Source organism: Poecile atricapillus, chromosome 1, assembly GCF_030490865.1.
Source record: "Poecile atricapillus isolate bPoeAtr1 chromosome 1, bPoeAtr1.hap1, whole genome shotgun sequence".
In the NCBI taxonomy this organism is placed as follows: Eukaryota; Metazoa; Chordata; class Aves; order Passeriformes; family Paridae; genus Poecile; species Poecile atricapillus.
The window spans coordinates 49,062,246-49,082,272 of record NC_081249.1 but is presented as its reverse complement, the minus strand read 5'-3'; the positions used below and the strand labels follow the sequence as shown (position 1 = coordinate 49,082,272).

The 20,027-nt window shown below is 36.7% G+C and overlaps 1 protein-coding gene across 16 annotated transcripts in view; it reads right to left on the bottom strand.

Moving 5' to 3' along the window:
* Positions 1-20,027, bottom strand: part of MYCBP2 (MYC binding protein 2) — a 172,317-nt gene that overhangs the window by 91,036 nt on the left and 61,254 nt on the right. For 14 of the 16 annotated variants that reach the window (XM_058829727.1, XM_058829743.1, XM_058829768.1 and 11 more), the window contains 5 exons: positions 12,074-12,193; positions 11,251-11,332; positions 5,262-5,379; positions 2,696-2,900; positions 2,185-2,338 (listed from right to left, as the gene is read on the bottom strand). In XM_058829727.1, coding sequence (XP_058685710.1) covers positions 2,185-2,338; positions 2,696-2,900; positions 5,262-5,379; positions 11,251-11,332; positions 12,074-12,193 — 679 coding nt within the window. Of the gene's footprint in view, positions 1-2,184; positions 2,339-2,695; positions 2,901-5,261; positions 5,380-9,174; positions 9,299-11,250; positions 11,333-12,073; positions 12,196-20,027 lie in introns of those variants that run through there. The other 2 variants (XM_058829837.1, XM_058829848.1) reach the window with 2 other exon arrangements.

Below are 20,027 nucleotides of genomic sequence, written 5' to 3'. Positions count from 1 at the left end.
TACTATTGCAAATACATGAAAACTTAACTAGCTTAACACTCCAGCAAATGAAAAGATACAAAAACTTATTTTTATACTTTAAGTTAAACAGTCATACTATGGGTTTAGAAATTTCAGAAAATGTTAAGACATTTCTCAAATCTAACAAACGTTAAAACAGTATTAACTATTAAGATGTATGAAGTAACTAGCAAAGTGCTAAACAGAATGGCAGATGTGCTCAAAAATTTTAAAGATGCCAAGCGAAAGTAAAAGGCTTACCTTCAAATAAGAGAAAAAAATCTTCAGGAATCCAACATATTTTGTTTGGGCTTTTTTAAATGGGTAACATCATCTCATGAGTTTTTAAAGGATTATTAAAAAGGGCAGCATAAACAAGGGAATACAAAGACTTTCTATAATATAGATTAACACATAGAAAAAGAAAATGAAATCTTTGAAACTACTATGTAAAAGGAAGAAACAGTAAGATGACAGGTCTATGATAGTGTTCTGAAGAAACACAAAAGGAGTTTTCACTTGGTACACTTTAAAAATCTAACGGACAAAGAAATAGTTTAACTAAAAATATGAAAGGGCACCAAATGTATTCAGGATTTTAACAAGTTAGCAATATTCAAATTTATACACACATGTGACATTCCATGAACACTTCAATTTCACTAAGAGATTAAGTCACAAAGCTTTGAAGAAATGTTTAAGCAGCACATCATCAGAGTGCTGTCTCTGTACAAGAAACTGAATCCATCATTTAAAAAGGCATGAATTAAAATGTCCAGAAATAATAATATACCAAATATTTAACTATTATCAGGCATATTTATTAACATGTCTCTTCTTCAGACTGTTTTAGTATTTTCTACTGAACAAGAATGGGATATAACAGAGAAATAAATCTGCACAGTCTCAAAAAGTCCACACTTCAGTGAAGTATTTAAGCTCTCAATTTAGTTCTACAGTCCCCAAAATACTGCAAGACAGTAAAATACTTCAGTTCATGTTTACCCATGATCTCAAACATGTGACTTTGTACTTCCTCAAGCTGAATAACCATTTTATTGTCTTCAAGTTGAGTATCATTACCTTGCCTCCCCTGAAACTTGCTGCATTCCCATGGCCATTGATAACTAGTTTATTTCACAAATTGAGTCTTTTAGTGTATTTAAACATGCTGAAAATATAGAGCTCGAAGAGATGTGCATGCATAATACCCTTATTTCTAATCTAAACATAATTAAAGTAAGAACTGAACTGGCAAGATTTAAACAACCCTGAGATGAACAAAATGCGGAACTATAACCATCCAAGGTACTTCCTGCATCGTACAGCAACATGCCTGGCAAGCACATGCTATAATGTTAATTGGCTGTTAAGTTCCTGAATCTCAGTTTTGGATGAAGACATCCAAAGTAGGATACAAGAAGCTTTTAAAGACATGATCCTATGAGACACCATCTTTTCCAGATGAATACTGGCTAGCTGGCTCCCTGCACCACTTTAACTTGTTTTGTCTTCAAACAATTTAAAAACCATCAAGCTCTTGAACTCAGAAGTTCAGATTTCTCTCCAAATCCTAGCTAACATAGCTTTTAAATTGTTATAGAAGAGTTAGATGTAATGATTCCATGTTGGAAGAAAGGCTTATTATCTACACTTGCTCAAAGACTCCAAAGACTGAAATAAATACAGTTGGTCTGAATGTCTATGTCATCTAAATAAACACATTTCTTTTGACCTCCCAAAATGTCAAAACTGAAAAGAACACCATTGCTCCATCCCTTCTCTAGTGATCTTAACCACTAATGCCTGACAGAAAAACAATTCACGGCACACACATATGGCAGCCGAATATGGCAAGGAAGTCATTCAGTCAAGTACTAAGTAGATGGAGGAAAGGGAATAAAGAGAGTAAAGACACAGAACATACTTCAAGCCCCAACACATTATTAGACTGGAATGACAATGATGCAAAAAGAAAAGAGATTTTAAAAAGTAAGGGAAAAGAACATGTTTGTTTTGGGCTCACTTGAACAAACTGTCCAAAAAATGTGAAAAATATTTATGGAAGACTAAAATTTGTTTTACATTTACAGGGAAAATAAGTATAATCAAATCTCCAGCCTTGCAAAATACTTTAAAAAGGATTTCTATACTACTATTTTAATAGCTATAATCCACACTTGCCTCCAAATAACATCATAGACAGGATCCAGACACACACCAGAACCTTGAAGGTCTTCCTGCTCAGAATCATTGAATGTTTTGCAACTGCCATCTACTTTGTTTATCAGAAGACATTTAAAAGGAGGAGGTTCTGATATTGAAGCTGGTACCAAACCTAGATCAGGGAGCAAAAAGAGCAAACAATTGTGAAGATTCCACTCAATAATGCTTCATGCTTAGAAAATGCCATGTAATACAGTAGGGAAGAACAGATATACTGCTACAACAAAAAAATAAATGGCAGTAAGATTTAAATGCAAGTGAAAGTTAGACTTTTACGGTATTTTTTAAAATAAAAACCATCTTCCTAAACAAAGGATCATCACATGCAGTAAAACAAGAAGGCCAGAATATTTTCATTCTCTACATCCACTTTTTTGACTAGCTGCTCCTGTATTGTTTACACAACTGAACCCACTTTCTTTTCCAGTACTTCTAATATACACTTAAAATAATATAGAAGAGTTCTTGCCTATTATATGCCTGCTTGCAAATATCTCTGATGTAGCAAGCACATGAGAATTAATGAGAGCTTCGTCGATCCGGAGAAAAGTCTGGTCTCCACTTGCTCCAATCCACGTAGCTTTGCGCCCGTATTTGGAGCCTATGTTAGGCATAGGTGCTGGTTTTGCATTCCAGTAGGGCATATCCAGAATTGGTCTGCCAAGCTGACCTTTCTGCAGAAAGAATGTAAGAATCAGTAGGTGACCGTAACAGTAACTCTCAAAGATGGATAAATTACTTCAATAGTTCAATCACACAAAATAGGTGAGCCAGAGGAGAATTTACCACAAAACTGCCTTCAAAATGTTGTAATGTAGTTAGGAAAAATGGTATGACCCAAAAAATGCACCCCCGAAAATGTACAATTGTAAGTTTCTTTCCCTATCTTGTTCTCCCTAGCTCCCCTTATTGGTTGTGTGAATTCCCTCCACCTCTTTCCCCCTGTCTTCAAAAAGGGGTGCTTATTGATACCTCTTCCTCTTTCCCTCCCGCTACCTCACTCCAAAGGATCCCAAGAAATAAAGCTGTAACTGCCATCTCAGCAAAGGGCAAGAGCTCGTTTTTAGGTTCTTCTTTGATAAGCTAAACTATCTCCCTTGTCTCCCTGGCTGCTGCTGGGTGGACAGTGGTAACAGAGAGGCGGGGGACATTAGAAATTATAGCATCAAAACACAATGGCTGCTCTAAAGCGAAGCACTACACACTTAACTACAAGGAATGAGTTACTGACAGATATATTCCTCCCTTTTCAGTTAGGTTTTTGATTAAAGTTTTTATTAAACACTACTCAAGCTCTCTATGATGGATAACCCCCCCCCCCACCTTCAGAATCAAATATAAAAGTATTATTTTCCTACAATGTTCAATATCTGATTAATGTCAGAGCTAAACAAGGAACAGACTCATGAGAAACAAAATCTATATTCAGATAGATTCAGATAGATTCAGATAGACAATCCAAGTTCCATTTAATTCTGAAGTGATATGGACTAAGTTTTATAGAGAAAATACCTCTTAAAAGTACCTAGAAATTGATTAGCACATCAAACTTGAACTAAAAAAAGCATGAAGTGCTCCAGAAGTACTTCTGCACATGTTCGTTAACACTTACCTGGAAATCTAGGGCCTTACCTCTATGTACAACTAGTTACTGAGATGGACCAACATATATTATTCGGTTATTATTTGCATTATACTGCACCAAAGAATGTAGAAAGAACTGCTGCCAGAAACCTGCACATGCTCTACCTCCCCCAGGCAGAGAAAATGCATTGCATGCCAATGAAGTTGAAATTATTAGAGAGATGAAAAATGTATATGCAGCAAATGTCTTCTGTTCAGCACATTACTCATCTTTCTTTCTTCATAATAATGTAAGTAAACCAAGTGAAGACATTTTCAAGTAACATGCTTTGTTTTGATTTTTTTACTCATGAAGCTTTCAGCAAACTTTCCAGTACTACAATATTAAAACCAGACACAAAAATCAAGTGGTCTAAATATGGCCTAAACTTATTTTTTCTTTTAGAGAAAGAAAAAACCCTCAGTGAACTGACAAGCTTTTATACTCCATTTCTGAGAGTTAACTTGGTTTTTCAGAAGCCAAGTTTCACTGCAAGACAACAAAGCTCAAACTTTTACATGTCCATGTCAGTTCTGACAGGCTGGTGACAAACATCAAACCTCTTGCTTAAAGTCTGAAAAACAACAGAATATTACTCACTTTTAATTCAAACTATGACTTTCTGCTTCCAAGATTTCAGACCTGTTTTTTTTTATTTATTTATATTTTTTTGTGGGTAAAAAGATTTCAAAAGGTGAAACTTCTGTTGTGTTTGGCAGCACATAGTTTTTAAAGCATGTAAAAATAGCTCAATACGTATATTCTAGACTTTACAAAAAAGATCCCAATAAAAACATTAGAGGGAACATGCAAACAACAGATGATTCTGCAGAGATCATTATGAGGGGCATCTTTGCAAACACAGAGAGGCACAAAGGGAAGTAAACAATGTTCAAAAGCTTATTTAGTGAATATTAGAAAGGATTCCACACAGACATGGGAAAATGTACGCCATGTGGATATGAAAGAAGACTACTGGAGTTGTGCTGTGTTATACTGAGCAATAACCCCTCTCCTCAAGTGTAGGCAGAGCTTTGGCAACTCACTGCTGTTTCTATGAAAGAAACTAGGATACTTTTTTCAACCTAAAGGAGACAAGTAAGAGAATAGGCAACATTCACTTAGAACCCAGCTTGAAACAGTAAGAGTTTGAGAAAACTGGTGCACTTTATAACACAGTTTTAAATCACCATCTTCATTAAAATATAAAAAAAAAACAAACAAGAATTCCTGGCATTTTGCTTTTCTAACTAGAAAAATACCAAAGGCTACATTTTAAAATATAACAGGCATTGAAGACATGCAGAAGTCATGCGCAATTCTGTAAGAACAAGTATAAGCAGTCTTGAAAGGTCTCTGAACAACACATTAACTACTAGCTTATTCCCATAAGCAAATAACATTTCCTTACTGAGAAACTTCCAAATGTGAAAACCTGGCCATCCATTAAGAGAATAGCTGTGTGGTTGCTCCCAGCAGTAACTTGTGTACTAGGACCAGGTAATGCTTGCACCAAAGTGGGACATCCCCTATATAAAAATAAATTAATTCTATATCAATACATGGTCATGCAGCATTTAAAACATACATTAGTATTGTAAGTATTTCAATCACTGTGATATATATTCACTAGATTCACACACTATAGAAAACAAAAGCCAAGAAACATCTTTCATATTAAATTAACAGAGGCTTGAAAGACTGCACCGGATAGTTAAGTTTATGCCCTTCTGCTACAGGAAAACAGATCAAGGACTCTCTCTTCAGTTAAACTCAGAAATTACATAGAATCAGAATTATTAATTTAATATGTAAGTCTAGAATTACAATTGTGTAGCTACAATAATATATACACGTGCATATTTTATATACACGTGTGTATTTTTGCATGAATATAAAATACATGAATAAATGAATATAAAATACATTGCAATGAAATGTAGCAGTAAAATATGTTCTGAGAACTCTATTTAAGCACTTCAAAAGCCTCTAGAAGCAATCAAAGCCTTATATGGCTCATACAGTTACCAGAAACAATATTGCTACAGCACTCTCAAGATCACTATCTAGAGAATTATAAAAGAAGTAAAGGTTCACTCTTCTCTATCAGCTCCTCTCCCATCAAACTCAGACTCAATAAAGAATAGACCTCTCTAAACTATTTTCCAGAGAGACATGAAAAGGTCTAATCCATTTGTCTCCCAAATATGGACAGACATAAGAAAATAAACTTTCCATTACAGTAAAAATGAAGGGGAAAAAAATGACAGGGTGTTCAAGAAGAAAAGAAAAAAAAACTTAAATTGATGACTTGGAATAGAGCTACCACAAAAGATAAAAAGTATGAGACACTAAAATTTTATTTCAATCCCAATAAAGAGAACAGAAACCTACAAGACTCTGAATCCCATAATGAATGTCTACCTAGAACTAATATTTCCTGTGGAGTTAGGAAGACTGTGAATTTGAAGAACAAACTATTCCCACTGAGTTTTATGTTTAGAAACTGGCTCAGAGTTATACAGAGGATGACAGCACTATGTGAACTTACTTTCAAACACAGCCTTTCAAAAGTAGGATAACTAAAATAAGACCAGGTTGTTTTATACTGGAATTAAAAAAGGCCAGTCCATAGTTACCTAGTGATTGTTTAGCAGCTGATGTGCTAAAAGATGATTCATCTCAACATTCTGATTTTAGCTGAATTGCAGGTAAAACAGTCAAGAAAGTATGAGGAAGGTGAAGCATCATGTTCAGCAGAAAAAGGGTGGATGGGAAGATGTGAACATATGAAAGTGCACAACAGAGGAATGTTGCATGAAGATAGGTTGATGACCCTGAAGGACTAAAACAGGTACACAGAAAAAGTATTCTTTGGTGGTAAATACAACTTTCACTGATTAGTGGAGATGGAGGAACTAAAGGGCAGAATAAAAAGTAAAGAATGTACAATATGACAAATTTAGACGCTTTTACTGGTCTATAGACACATGGATTTGGACACCGCTGTGATCATACAAAGACACAGAGCAAAGTTTAGCAGCACCAATGATGAAATTAAAAAAAAACGAACTTCACATTTGTCTCTCATTAACTTCAAGGAAACTCAAAAAGACATCAAAACATAAGTAAAATGTAACTAGAAACTAATCCAAAAGTACTCCTCATAAAAGGAAGTATTTAACCATAAGGTTTTTCTTCCTCTCCCTCAAAATTGTGATAGCTGCAGGCATGGAATTATCAATCATATGTTTATAAAAAAAATAGTATTTCATCTTTTTAATGCTTAAAAACTAAGCTATTATCACCATAACTATTTCTCTGGTTTTCCAATTGAATCTATCAGCAACGTTATATGAAGCTGTGCTTGATAGTCTCTTGGCAACAGCAGAACAAAATCAAATTAGCACCTAATGTACAGAGATGAAATATATTATCCTCTTAAACAGCTTTTTCATTAAGATCACCCAGCTTTTGGAATGGCCAACTACAGCTTATCAGTTCATTTAGAAATGAACAGAAAAAAAATAAGAAACTTTACATCATAAAATAAACATGAATTGCAGAAAACTAGTTTTCACTTCATAAAAGGAAAAGGAACTTCAAAAAACACAGTAAGCCAGTTTGATTAGTATACATGGAATTTAAAACCTGTAATACTGTTGAGTATTTCCTTATCCACCTCAAGCTCGACACAGGAAAGCTCAGAATAGATACTGAAGAGTCTGAGAGACTCTGGGCAAAGTTTTAACAACCGAAGTTTCTCCATCTGGATCAAAGAAAACAAGAACTATTCCTCTGGGATGAAGTAGAAAGACGCCGGTGTTAAAGTCACAGAATGTTTGGTCAATCACAAAAGACCAACCTCAGTTACAGAGAAAGTAACTTGAGATCCCTTGGGAAAAAGTAGTAATTGCTAAATAATTGAACAGAGATGTACATGCATCAGCTAACTCAGGATCCTGAAGAAGGTCCAGAGGTATTCTGGCTGTCCACATGGAAACCCCCTTCCATCCCAAAGGGTAAGCATTTCTGAGAGTAGTTGTAGTCTTTGAAAATTCATCATGCATGACCTGTTCCAACAATTGCTGTCCATGGTACTTAGGCTGCCAACGGCTGCCTGCCAGGTCCCCAAAACATGTCACCTGGGGCAGCTGACCGTGGTGCTGTTAATATGGGTTCACTGGGAGTTGTTACTGTGTAGTGGGTAAGAGGAAACCAGTAGCAACTTCTGTCCATTGCAAGCAGAGTTGGACAACTTCATTATAGAGAAAATAGAAATTTTTGTATTTTAGAAAAGACTCCATTTTAGAGGAAACTTCGTGAAAAGATGTAAATATGACCTGCACTCCACCACTGGAGTAAAATAATCAGAAAATATATCTAGAAACATGGCCCTAACAAACAGAGAACATGGAACACTTTTTTCTGCCTGAAGTTATTAATAGGATACAGTCTCTACTATTTTTGTTTGAGTGGAACATAGCTGACTATCTGTGGAAGGTCTGATCAATTTTGCTTTATGTTAGTGTTGAACCTTTGGAAGCAAAATCCTATCAAGACTGTATCACTTGAGTCATTCAATTTCTGGAGTTTGACTACCAGGTCATGTACTTGCTACTGGAGTGCTGAAGTCAAGTTTGTACAAAAAAAATGCAGACAAATTTTAAACAGTAACAGAAAGATCCTCAAGTTTTAACTTCCAGCTTCTTGAGAGAAGCATCTGCAAAAAATAGGCCTTTGCTTACCTGAGAACAATACATGCTATTTTTCACCAAGACTAGATACTGCAAAGCATTTCTTGCTTCCACTGAGTTTCTAATTCACCAGCATCTAATTTGAGGAGAATATAAGCACAGACTGACAAATCTTTCATGTAGTGAACAGCTCATCAACATCTGCCACTCTGGATGTTACAACAAAAAGCCTACACAGGCTAATTTAATGGTTCCAGCTTACCGATAGGGCATATCATCTACTTCATTCCTCCTGAAGTAGAGGAGGAATTTGTGATGTTTATAATATTCTAATACAGGAGTCCAGAATTCCCTTAATTAAGAAGAAAGGCATGTCTGAACAGGTGTTCAGAATTCAAAATACTTGAGCATTTTCAAGACTTCAAAAATATAGTCTCACTACTAAAGCTTTACACTGCAAGACAAAAGTCTCTGAAAGGATGCCTAAATATTACTTTTTTTTCTTCCTCTCTCTTCTCTCTCTCCAAGAAATACAGTAAAGTATCAGTTTCTGGATTCAGAAGATGATGCTCTTCCTGAGGTCAATACAGGCAATGTGACACACTGCATGACTGACATACCACTGACCTGGCAGGAGCTGGCCATCTGAGCACCACTGCGTCCCAACTGAGGTGGAACTCTGCATAAGGATTCCCTGTTTCCTTCTCTGAATCCCTTACTGTGAGGACAGAGGAGAGATCTCTACTTAAAGCTGGAAAAAGAAGTACATCAATGAAGAAATTATAATTTGAATGATGGTGCTAAATAGCAATATAGTACTATAGCCAGTTCTCATGCATAGGACATACTCCAAACTTCTTCAAGGCTTTTTTCAGACACTTTCTAGGGTCTGATGTAGAATGATAGAAAGGTCTGTACCTAGTCACTTGCACCTCCTCAGCTTCTACTTCTGGTCAAGCACTATCCTTCAGCACAAGATTTTTCATATTCTCCTTTAGGATCTCACTTGGAACTACTACTGGTCTTCATCCAGTTTCTATCTAATTAAGCAACAGATGTAGGGTTTACCACCTGAAATACTGGCAATACAGCAGATAGCTCCAAAACCTTCTGAATAGCCAAGTAATTTCATCAAAGTTGGAAATAGGTGACATAAAGTTACAGTACAAATGCCACTGCTGTATGTACCTCCTCAGTCTTTGAGACAGACACCAGCCTTATTCTAATAGCAACTTGAATTTCTAGTTTAAGCCATTGTTCCTTGGAAAAAATACCCAAGAATTTCCAGGAAGGAAAAACAAAGTACTTGTCTGCGATATGACCCTACGATAGAGAGAAACCCGGACTGTATTCACCAGTCTAATGCAAACTGAGGAGGGGTAACAGTTCAGAGACTACTGTCAGGCACAACAGCCAATACAAGGTAGTATTTCCAGTATACTTTCTTTCCCCTCCCCCTTTAGCTTAGTGAATCCAATGCAAGTTTTAAGATGATGAAGATTTCTTCAGGAACTTGACAAAAGAAAGGGTTTTGAAGCCTCCAAAGAGATTAGGAGGAGAGATGTTCAGTGATTTTCACCTGACTGCTACAAAAGAAATGAGAGAACTGAAGACAGATCATGGATGTTCCACTCTGTATGCCTTTCACATAAGGATACTGAGCATATCTAGACATACACGAAGTCTCAAAGATTCCTACTACAGAAATCTCCATCGTGTGCATTACATGGCATATGTACATGTCCAAAGACCTAAATCACATTTCCTGATTTATCAGGACCCTTTTTTTTATTTACTTTAATGTATAAATGAGACTCTAAGCATAAGCTAACAGTGAGATTGAGCTTCACATTAAAGACATCTATATTTAATTATCTATGCTCTCACTGCAGTCAATCAAGATCAAGTTTACAGAGCTACTAAGCACACCTAAAGCATGTAAGCAGTAGCTTGTTAGTCAAACAGCTCTCCATGCTCTGCTGACTTCCCTATTTTCACTGACCACAGAGAAAGCACACATCAATCTTCTGCCAATACCCAAAACAAGCAACTACAAAATGCAGCTGAGACCAAAGCTTAGAGACTTCATTTGGGAGATAACTGATGAGCAAAAAATGGGACTTTATCAGAAGTGAGATTTGCTCAGTTGGTCAGAGCACAGTGCTAGTAACACCAGTGTTGTGGGTTTGATCCCCATACAGACCATTCACTTAAAGAGTTGGATTTGATGATCCTTGTGGGTCCCTGCTGAATCTGAATGTTCTGTGATTCTGTGAATATTCTGTGAACTCTTACCAATGATTTAAAAGTAACAGGTTAATCTATATTTACAGTATCATATTTAAATTATTGTATATGTAATATTTTACAGAAATAATGAAATCTTAACAAGACTTCAAGATAATTCTCATATATACAGGGAGAATTAAAGAGACAGAAGAAATCTCTCTTATCAAAGCAATGCTGATAACTATGCACAGAAGCTTTCATGTATTAAATTAATTACTTATACAGTATAAGAGCACTGTTATTGTAGCTATATTCAGGGAGTTATGGGGAGTAAGTACAGAACAAGAGCTTTTTAACTTTATTTGGTCTATATTTGAATTTTCACACTTGCTAGCTACAGAGAACCAGAAATTTAGCCACTTCTTATGCATCAGTACAGTAATACACAATCACATCCTTTGATTACCATCTTACCTGGAATTAACATCACCGTGCCCAAGTTGACCATGCTGCCCATATCCAAATGTGTAAACATCACCATTCTCCATCAAAACCACTGAAAAACAGCAAAATATTTTTTTCAACATATACACATGATATGGCACTGTGCCAGTACTGGTTACCCCTCTGAGTAGCAGTTAATAATTTGTAAGAGATCCAGACCAGATTCCACAATCCATCATAATTAGCAGCTCTATGCGGGAGTAGAGCTCTGCTGCAGATGTTTTAAACTGACTCCAAAATTGCTTAGAAGTTGTGATGTAACCAACATATAATACTTATAGTCCTTTTCACTGCTGAAGGACAGTGAGCTGCCTTTCACTGCTGGAATCACGGAGGTGATGTGGAGATTTGGGTGGTGATCTTACTTTAGAGCATGTAATGAAATGACATGAAATGTGTCAGATGTGGTTTAGGCTGGATATTAAGGAAAGGTTCAGCTACCCCAGAGGGTAGCTGGACACTGCAGTAAGTTCCCTAGGGAAATGGTCACAGAAGCCTGACAGAGTTCTGGAAGTGCTTGGGCAATAGTTCCCAGGCATATGGTGTGATTCTTCAAGATGGTCCTGAGCAGGGCCAGGAGTTGGACTCTATGATCCTTACAGGTCCCTTTTAACTGAAGATACTGTATGTTTCTATGACAATGTAGTAGGCTACAAAATGACCCTCCTACATTTTCAATTTTTAACACTCCTGCATACATCCAGTATTAAAAACTGAACACAAAGCAGTAAAGACACATTTGACAACCTTAAAAAAATAATCTGTACTGTAATTAACATTAATTTACTTCTACCTGAATGGTGAAATCCACAACTGACTTGTACAGCTCGCAGTTCACAGTCAAAGCGGACAGCCCCTGGTGGATATGTTGTGATTTTGCTGGCATCCTTCTCACCTCTTTCTCCACTTCCATCTATAAACAAAACTTACAATTACATCCTATGCAGTCCAATTGTTATATTAGAAGAACGAATAGAACAAGAATAGTAAATAATTCCCCACCCCACCACTTGTAAGGTAGAAGAAGGAACTCAGAGTAGCAAAAGAGACAGTTCAAAATGCAGTATATCAAAGCAGATGTGGAAGATGACAAACTATTTTTAAACAACTTACTATAAAGGTACACATTAGAAAATATCCTCCAAAGCAGAAACTTCTCAAAGAACAGGCAAAAAGAACTAGCAAAACAGAAAATTCAAACTTCAGAAGCTTTGCTTAAAAGCTATCACTTTCATTTTTCAGTAAGATAGCACAATTAAGTTAGCAGCCCTGTAGTTAAACTCAACAGGCATAGCCTAGTCTACCTTTTCCAATTACTACTCTTAAAGTTTAGTTGACTCCAAGTTGGCCACAGAGCCCCTTGTTTTAAGTAGCTGACAATCACTTACACAGCTCATTTCTAACAAAGCAGACAACTCACCAAGAGCATGTCTGCTTCCATGCATTTTTAGACAACATTTCTGTGATTGCCTTTAGTAAGCATGTATGTGTTTGTCCTGGGGTGACTTTATGATACTGGTATCCCCAATCGTCTGGTTTATGTTATATATTAAGTTCTGTACCTTTAAGACTGGCTCTGAGAGCAAAAGAGGAAGAAAAAGAAGCCGCAGTTTGTGTTAAAGAAAATATAACTCCCACACATCTCGCTCCTGGACTGTGTTGTCTGCAGCACAGACAGACAGCGGGACAGAGCTTCTCCCTGGCTTTTAGTTAGTTTTAGCTAGCTGAGGCAGAAGAATTCCCCGGACCTTTGTTTTTTTCCTTTTTCTTGGATCTGTGCAAGCCTGCTCTGGACTGAACACCCAGCCAAACCCCGGGAGCTCACGCCTGTGGCCCACCGGGGCCTGAGCCTCGGCACTTTCCAGCGCTGGAGGGACTGATAAGAAACTGAGCGAGCCGAGCTACACCACATAAAAAGGACTTTTCTTCCTAGATTTGCCATCCCATCGAACAGCAAGAGGTTTTATTATTTAATATTATTCAATTTTCTGTTAAATAAACAGCTTTTTCCACTTCTCTCCAAAGAAATTTTTTCCCTTTCCCGGACCGGTTAGTGAGGAGGGGCATTTCCCTGGGGAAATCCCCATTCAGAGTTTTCCTCCCTAATTTGTCCTAAACTAAGACAGTGTTTAATACGTATGAAGCACATTATTGGTTCCTAATGTAAAACTGCCTCCACATTGGACAAAAGCACTGAAGTGTGATGTGTTATTCCTAAATTTCTTTCAAGCTACTATCTTCTTCAGAAATCAGAATGTTTCCATCATCTATTAAACTTAAGTCATACTCTATCTAGCATATATAAATAATAGAAATACATGAAGCAAAAAATAACTGCACAGAGAAGACTGCACATTCTCTCTGTAATAATTCTGAGTACTGCTCTAGTAACAAAATTGAGACAGGGAAACAATTGCTGCTCAGAGAATTCAGTGTGTTGTTAATTTTGATCTATACCTAGAATTTCTATGTGTTTTCCTGAATATCATAATCACCAGTGGAAGTCTGAACTTCGAGACTTCATTATTCCCTGTGTGAAGCACAGCAATTACAGACTTAAAAAAAAAATTAAATATAATTCTGCTTTTATACAGATTGCTCAAAATTTTCTTTTTATTGCAGAGAAACTGCTGATACAGTAAAGTCATTTCAGAGTTTTATTACATACCAAGAGCTTTAAAAAATCTTACTGTTCTAAGAATAAAGCTATTTTCTAGTCATGACTTGAGTACAGAAATTACATTAATCTGCATGTAGTTCACATCTGTAAAGAACAGCATGTATAGGTACTAATGGTTTTGAAGAATTAGGTTTACAAGCATGGGTAAAGTATCCCTTTGAAATATGCACTGTATGCTGGATATGTGTGAAATGGAGACGTCAGAAAACCCTCTCAGAATTGACATGGGATTTTTGAGGTTGTGTACACACACACAGATTAGAAGAACTATCTCTGAAGGTCTGTGTGTAGCTTTTTTTTTTTGTATTAATAACAAAAAATATAAGGAGACAGAACCATCATTTAACAACAACCCCGTCTTAGTCCTGTATTTGTCCTCCTTAGTCCTCTTGCTTCGCAGCTCACAGTATTTAAGTTCTACTACTTCTCAAATACAGTACCTTTGAACTTTTTATGCCTATTTTTGCATTAAACTCTTTGTGCAAAAGTAATCAGGAGGTGGTTCTAACAGCTGATATTGCCACCAGAATTATTTATTCAGAAAGCAGTCTGCTTACTGTTTCCCAATTTCATGCAAGTTTTTCAGACAGGAGCAGAAAAACAGCTGATTATTCTGGAAGTCTACTGTGGCCCCTGTCTCCCCTCCTCCCTCAGACGCTGCTGAATAATGAAAAATATGAGCTCTCCCACTGTGTAAATGCACTTGAATAATCATATCAGAAATACACGTCCAGTAAGAATGTGTCATGGTTGCATGCACCTCCAATGAAACATGCTGGACATAATGCAACCACACCACCTATGCAGTCACATTAGCAACATGTAGCAGAGGGTGTCTTCTGGACAGGTAACAAACAGCAGCATACCAAGTGATCCGCAGAAACTTAAGAGGCACATGTGCATTTTCTACCTCATTGTAAGAAAAACATCCTGCTCTAAAGGGCTTCAGAAACTACTAATAAAAATTTGGGATTTCTGTTTTCTCAGCTGATAAATACGTGATACTACCTTTAAATAAAACCTGATTCTAGATATATCCTCATTTTCTCTGAAGTTGGAAATGAAAGCATAGCACTGTACTCCCCTTGAGGAAAATATTAGTGTGCAAGATGTGGAGACAAGTACCTTCACAAGAAATAAGTCTTGCAAATACTTATTGGAGAAAGAAATTTATTTTAAAGGATAAAATTATACAAAGTTGTCATTTTCGATTCCCAAAGCTAAATTCTCAAAGCACTATGAAGGCAGGAATAGAAGCAACTGTCTGTCATACATATCTTACTTTGCTCAAGTGTGAAATTTTTTAACTGAAAATGGAATTCCCCTCAGCCTTCTTTGCATGGTTAGTAACAGTCTCAAGAGTTTTCAATTGTTTGGATCTTCAAAACTTGGTAAGCACGTGATAATTTATTTGTGGTTAGGTACAAAACCCTTGCAACTAAAATGGCTAGTCTTGTTTAGGTAAAAAATGTCTTTTGACCAAAATACACAAAGCCAAATAGATTATTATTAGCTACTTTTAGAGCAGTACTTCTGGACTACAGTGTTTATCTGTTACTCCATTACATGGCCAATACCTTATCATATTTTTCCATCAGCACTGTCTAGAAGAACTCACACTTCGAAATAAGGCTGCAAATAAACTGGGTCATCTTTCCTTCCATTACTTCCAAACAGTCAATTTTTAAAAAAAAATGTGTTTCAAAGGTGGATTCTGAAAGTGTATTTGCATGTGTCAAGAACAACTGTAACTAGGAAGATACACAATCTTTTTTTTCTTCAAACAATCGTGCACTTTTTCATTTTATTATAAGTAATATCAAAATAACTGCTCCTGAAAGGGAAGCATAAAAAGCCTACTGAAGCAGCAATTCTTCTTATTGGATGCATGGAACCTTTAAGCAGAGCAAGTTAGTACGTCCAGTGTTGTAAAGCTGGAGTACCACTGAACAGAAACTTTGACTTCATCTCTCTGAGAGAGAAGAAAGCCCCAAGGAAAAGCTGTGAAGTACTTCTTGCTGTCAACATTGAGGGGGCGTGCTCCATGAACAACTTCATAATGACGGGTTCTCATTTTTGATATCTCAAAGCTGGGGAAGGAAAGAGAGAACTGCAAATGCAACCAATAAATCCCCACTACCACTCAGAAAATTTTAACTCCTGAAGACAATTTTCCTCCTCCATTAAACATGCTTAGAAGTTCTCTTGGCTCATATTGCTGCCACAAAAACCACTGCCTTTCCAGGAACAAAGGAAAAGCTCATTCAGTCCCAATAGCAAGTGAAGTGATAAGCTTCAAATGAGACTTCTTCTGGCAAAAACCCCAAACCCACCATCATTACAGAATAACACTGTGGACCCTTGCTTGGCCAAGACCAGAGGAAAAGCATTTTGTTAAGTGTTCCCCGGCAGTAAGGGTGGTGATACTCCATTTGTCATTTACCATCCATCTTTGGAAGACAGAAAAAGCACTTCTAATGATGTTAAATGCATGTCTTCTTCCCACAGATGAAAAACTTTCATGGAATATGACTGTACAGTAAAAATTCTTACAGTAACTGTCTCTTATGACCTCTCTCTATGACCACATCATATACCAACAAATTTTTGTTCTGTTCAGCAGCAATTACCCAGATAAAGCATACTGGTCAAGTTACTGGTTAGTTTATGTGATGTCCAACCCTCACAAGATGTTCTGAATGCCATAATCTAGATGTTACAACATGACTTTAACAAATCAGCCTGTACCTCCAGCTTCCTGGCTGTCTACCCCAGACTGCAGCTAAAGTATCTGTAATCAATTTTATTGGTACAGTGCAGGGGTAAGAGAAATACACTCTGGCTGTGAAAATCATCCATCCTGAGGGCAGCAAAAAGAGTCAGTCTGTTGGATGCTTGAGAGGATGATACGGAGCTTACTTGAGCTTCTATATAGGTAAAATATGATATGCAGAACCACAAGAACATACAATGAAGTGGTGATAAACTCATGTCCTAATTAGAAACTCAGCCTTAGATGTAGGTTTTCATTGTCAGCTGGCTCACTCCAATGAGTGCTTCAAACTACTCTGCCCTTCACATGGTATCTTAGCTAAAATATTAAAAAGCAAATTCCAAGTAAGGTTGCTTGAACATCTGGCAAATCTGTCTTAGTAGTTGCAAAATGGTTGACCTATATCTTGTTCCATCCGTGCAGGTTCAGCTTCATCAAGCCTTTGTCCTTTTCAGGATATTTGTTTCACATTCCTTAGAACATTTACCACTACTTGCAAATACAGGAAAAAGGTGGCATTCAAACTGCTGAATCTTAGCTGGCTCAAGAAGCTTACTTTGTTTTATATTGCTACTCAGTTCATTTTTGCAGTTGAGAAAATTGTACAGACTTTCATTAATATTTTTTACTCAGATCCCCAGTTATAGGAACACACAGGGATTGCAGATGTAGACTGGAAACTCACTACCTCATTAAAGAATGAGGATGAAGCACAAGCTCATTTTTCTTCTTAGTATCAAACCACTCCATGAATACCAAAAATGTCATACTTAATAATTTCTGTTTATAATTGTGAAAGACAGATCAGGAAGACTATGCTTAAGTATGCAGTTTTTTGCAGTAACAAGGATTTGATATGCATATATATCATATATAATATGATAATGTGAAATGTATAAATGTGAAAAGAGTAAATGATAATGGCAAGATTTCTAAAAGGTCAGCTGTTTCAATGAAGTTGGGAGTTTTCAACTGGACAGTCAAATTGGGGAATTCCACAAGTGACAAGACAGGCAGATTATTATGAAATAATTCTTTACTCTGAGGGTGATGAAGCACTGGAACAGGTTGCCCAGAGAAATCAAGGATGCCCCACACCCAGAAGTGTTCTAAGCCAGGCTGGATGGGACTTTGAGCAACCTGATCTAGTGGAAGGTGTCCCTGTCCACATCAGGGGGTTGGGACTGGATGATCTCTAAGGTACCTTCCAAACCAAACCACTCCATAACTCCATGGTTTGACAGCATGTACAAGTACATATCAAATACACTTTTTATATTAGACCATAATTGCCTGAAGTAGTCCTGAGGAAACTATCCACATTCAAGTTTAAATATCATTATCAAGAGAAGTCCTGCAGCTGCAAGCAGAGAAGTGGCAACAGGTAGGTACCAGCAAGTTTAGTACTGGCCTTATCAGTACTACCAGCTGAACTAAATGTTCCTTGCCCAAAGATCTTGATGGCCTTGGATGTGTGAAGAAGACTACTATGGCAGAAAATCTGAAGGAAGACAGTTTGGAAAGCACAGTTTGAAAAAATAAAACAAAAAAACTTGCTGATTTCAATGTGATAATGTCTTTTTATCTCTGCGTTATTATAGCTTTTACATTCTGCCTCAAGGAGAGGCGTGCCTTCGAAGATAAGAAATATACATTACCTTTTCACAATTCCCACCTTGCCTGTTACACGGATAACAACCCACTTCACCAGTTTTCCTTTTTCCCTTGGAATCTCTTGGAGAAGCTAAGGGGTATTTCTAGTTCCTAGTGGAATTTATGGCTGTCTTTTGAAAGGCAATCCTCTGAGGCAGAGAAGGGTCTAAAAGTTTACTTGAAAACCTCCCTATTTTTTTGGCATAAGACACAAAGAAGAAAAACTGAGTATTTCCTTCCATATAGCCTTGCTTAAAGAAAAAGAAATGTTCAATTCAGGGCATATCTGACAAAAATCTTCCAGCACAACACAGATCTTTACACTGTTCTTACAACTCCAAGAGGCAACATAAGCCTCAAACTGACACTAATGAAAATACCTCTTGTAAGGAGACACTTAATCTGAAGTGAGTTCTAACATGTGCCAAAAAAGCACAGATGTAGGCAGGACAAGTGGACTACTTTATGCACTTGTCTGTGGAGCCAAGGGTTTGCAGTAAAACAAGCAGTAGCATCCAGTTCAGGAATAATGGCCATCAGTGAATTGTCACTCACATAACATTTAAACTCAGTATGTCCTCTTTCAGCATGCAACTTCTCCAGTGAGATTATGATAGGTTATTCTACTTAACTCACCAAGACTTAAAGCTCAGACAATATGCCTTTCAGTAAGACTGAATGTTATGCAGATTCAGGATCAGATTTTGCTTTCATTTCCATGAAGTATCTTAAGATGATTTTACGATCCAGGATGCTCATAACGCAGTAAGCCTATCACCCACACACACTGAAACTTTATCCCATAAGGCTTCAAACTGACATATAGCTTGTTTGCATACATGCCAAATACAATCAGTAACTTCCACTAATTCAACTGAAAAGCCATACTAACTCTTTTAATATTTAGCTGTTCTTTAGAAAATAGTTGAAGCATTCTGAAGCATTCACCATTTTTAGGAGCCTCCTACTTACTTTGATCAGGTCTGTAACCTCCATTTTTCATATTTATATTTTATATATAATTAATGTATGTACAGACACATCAGTACACAGATGTATACAATCTATGATCAGATTTGAGAAAGCTCAACTTCAAAAAGTTCAGCTGAAATATTTAATAATACACTACCATTTTCCAAGAAACATACGTCATTTATATCTGAACTCACATACTGACAATTATATCTGAAATAACACACTTAGAAATTGAAGATATAATGAACTGGCTTCCCAGACATACAAAAATGCCTGAAATATCAAGACTCCATCATACTTATACTCTGTAAGAAGCATTTAACTCAAGATTATTGCACAGAAAAACCTGTCTTTTGATTTGCATTCTCCTCATTCAAAGTTAGCAAATAGTAATGTTTACATTATTTCAAATACTTCACTCCTAAAAAGGGCTTGTTGAATGATAACGTATCTGAAAAGATCTATGCCAAAATTAACAAGCCTGGAACTGCTATGTTCAAGTAATCACCCCAAATAGACAACACAAAGGATAAGAAAAACTCAACACAAATGCAGTGCAACAGTCTTGAGTCACTCTAACATGTAAAGTTACCTACAATAAAAATAAAGAACCTCAAGAATGAGACAGCATTAGAAATAAGACACACATAAAGACAATGCATATTT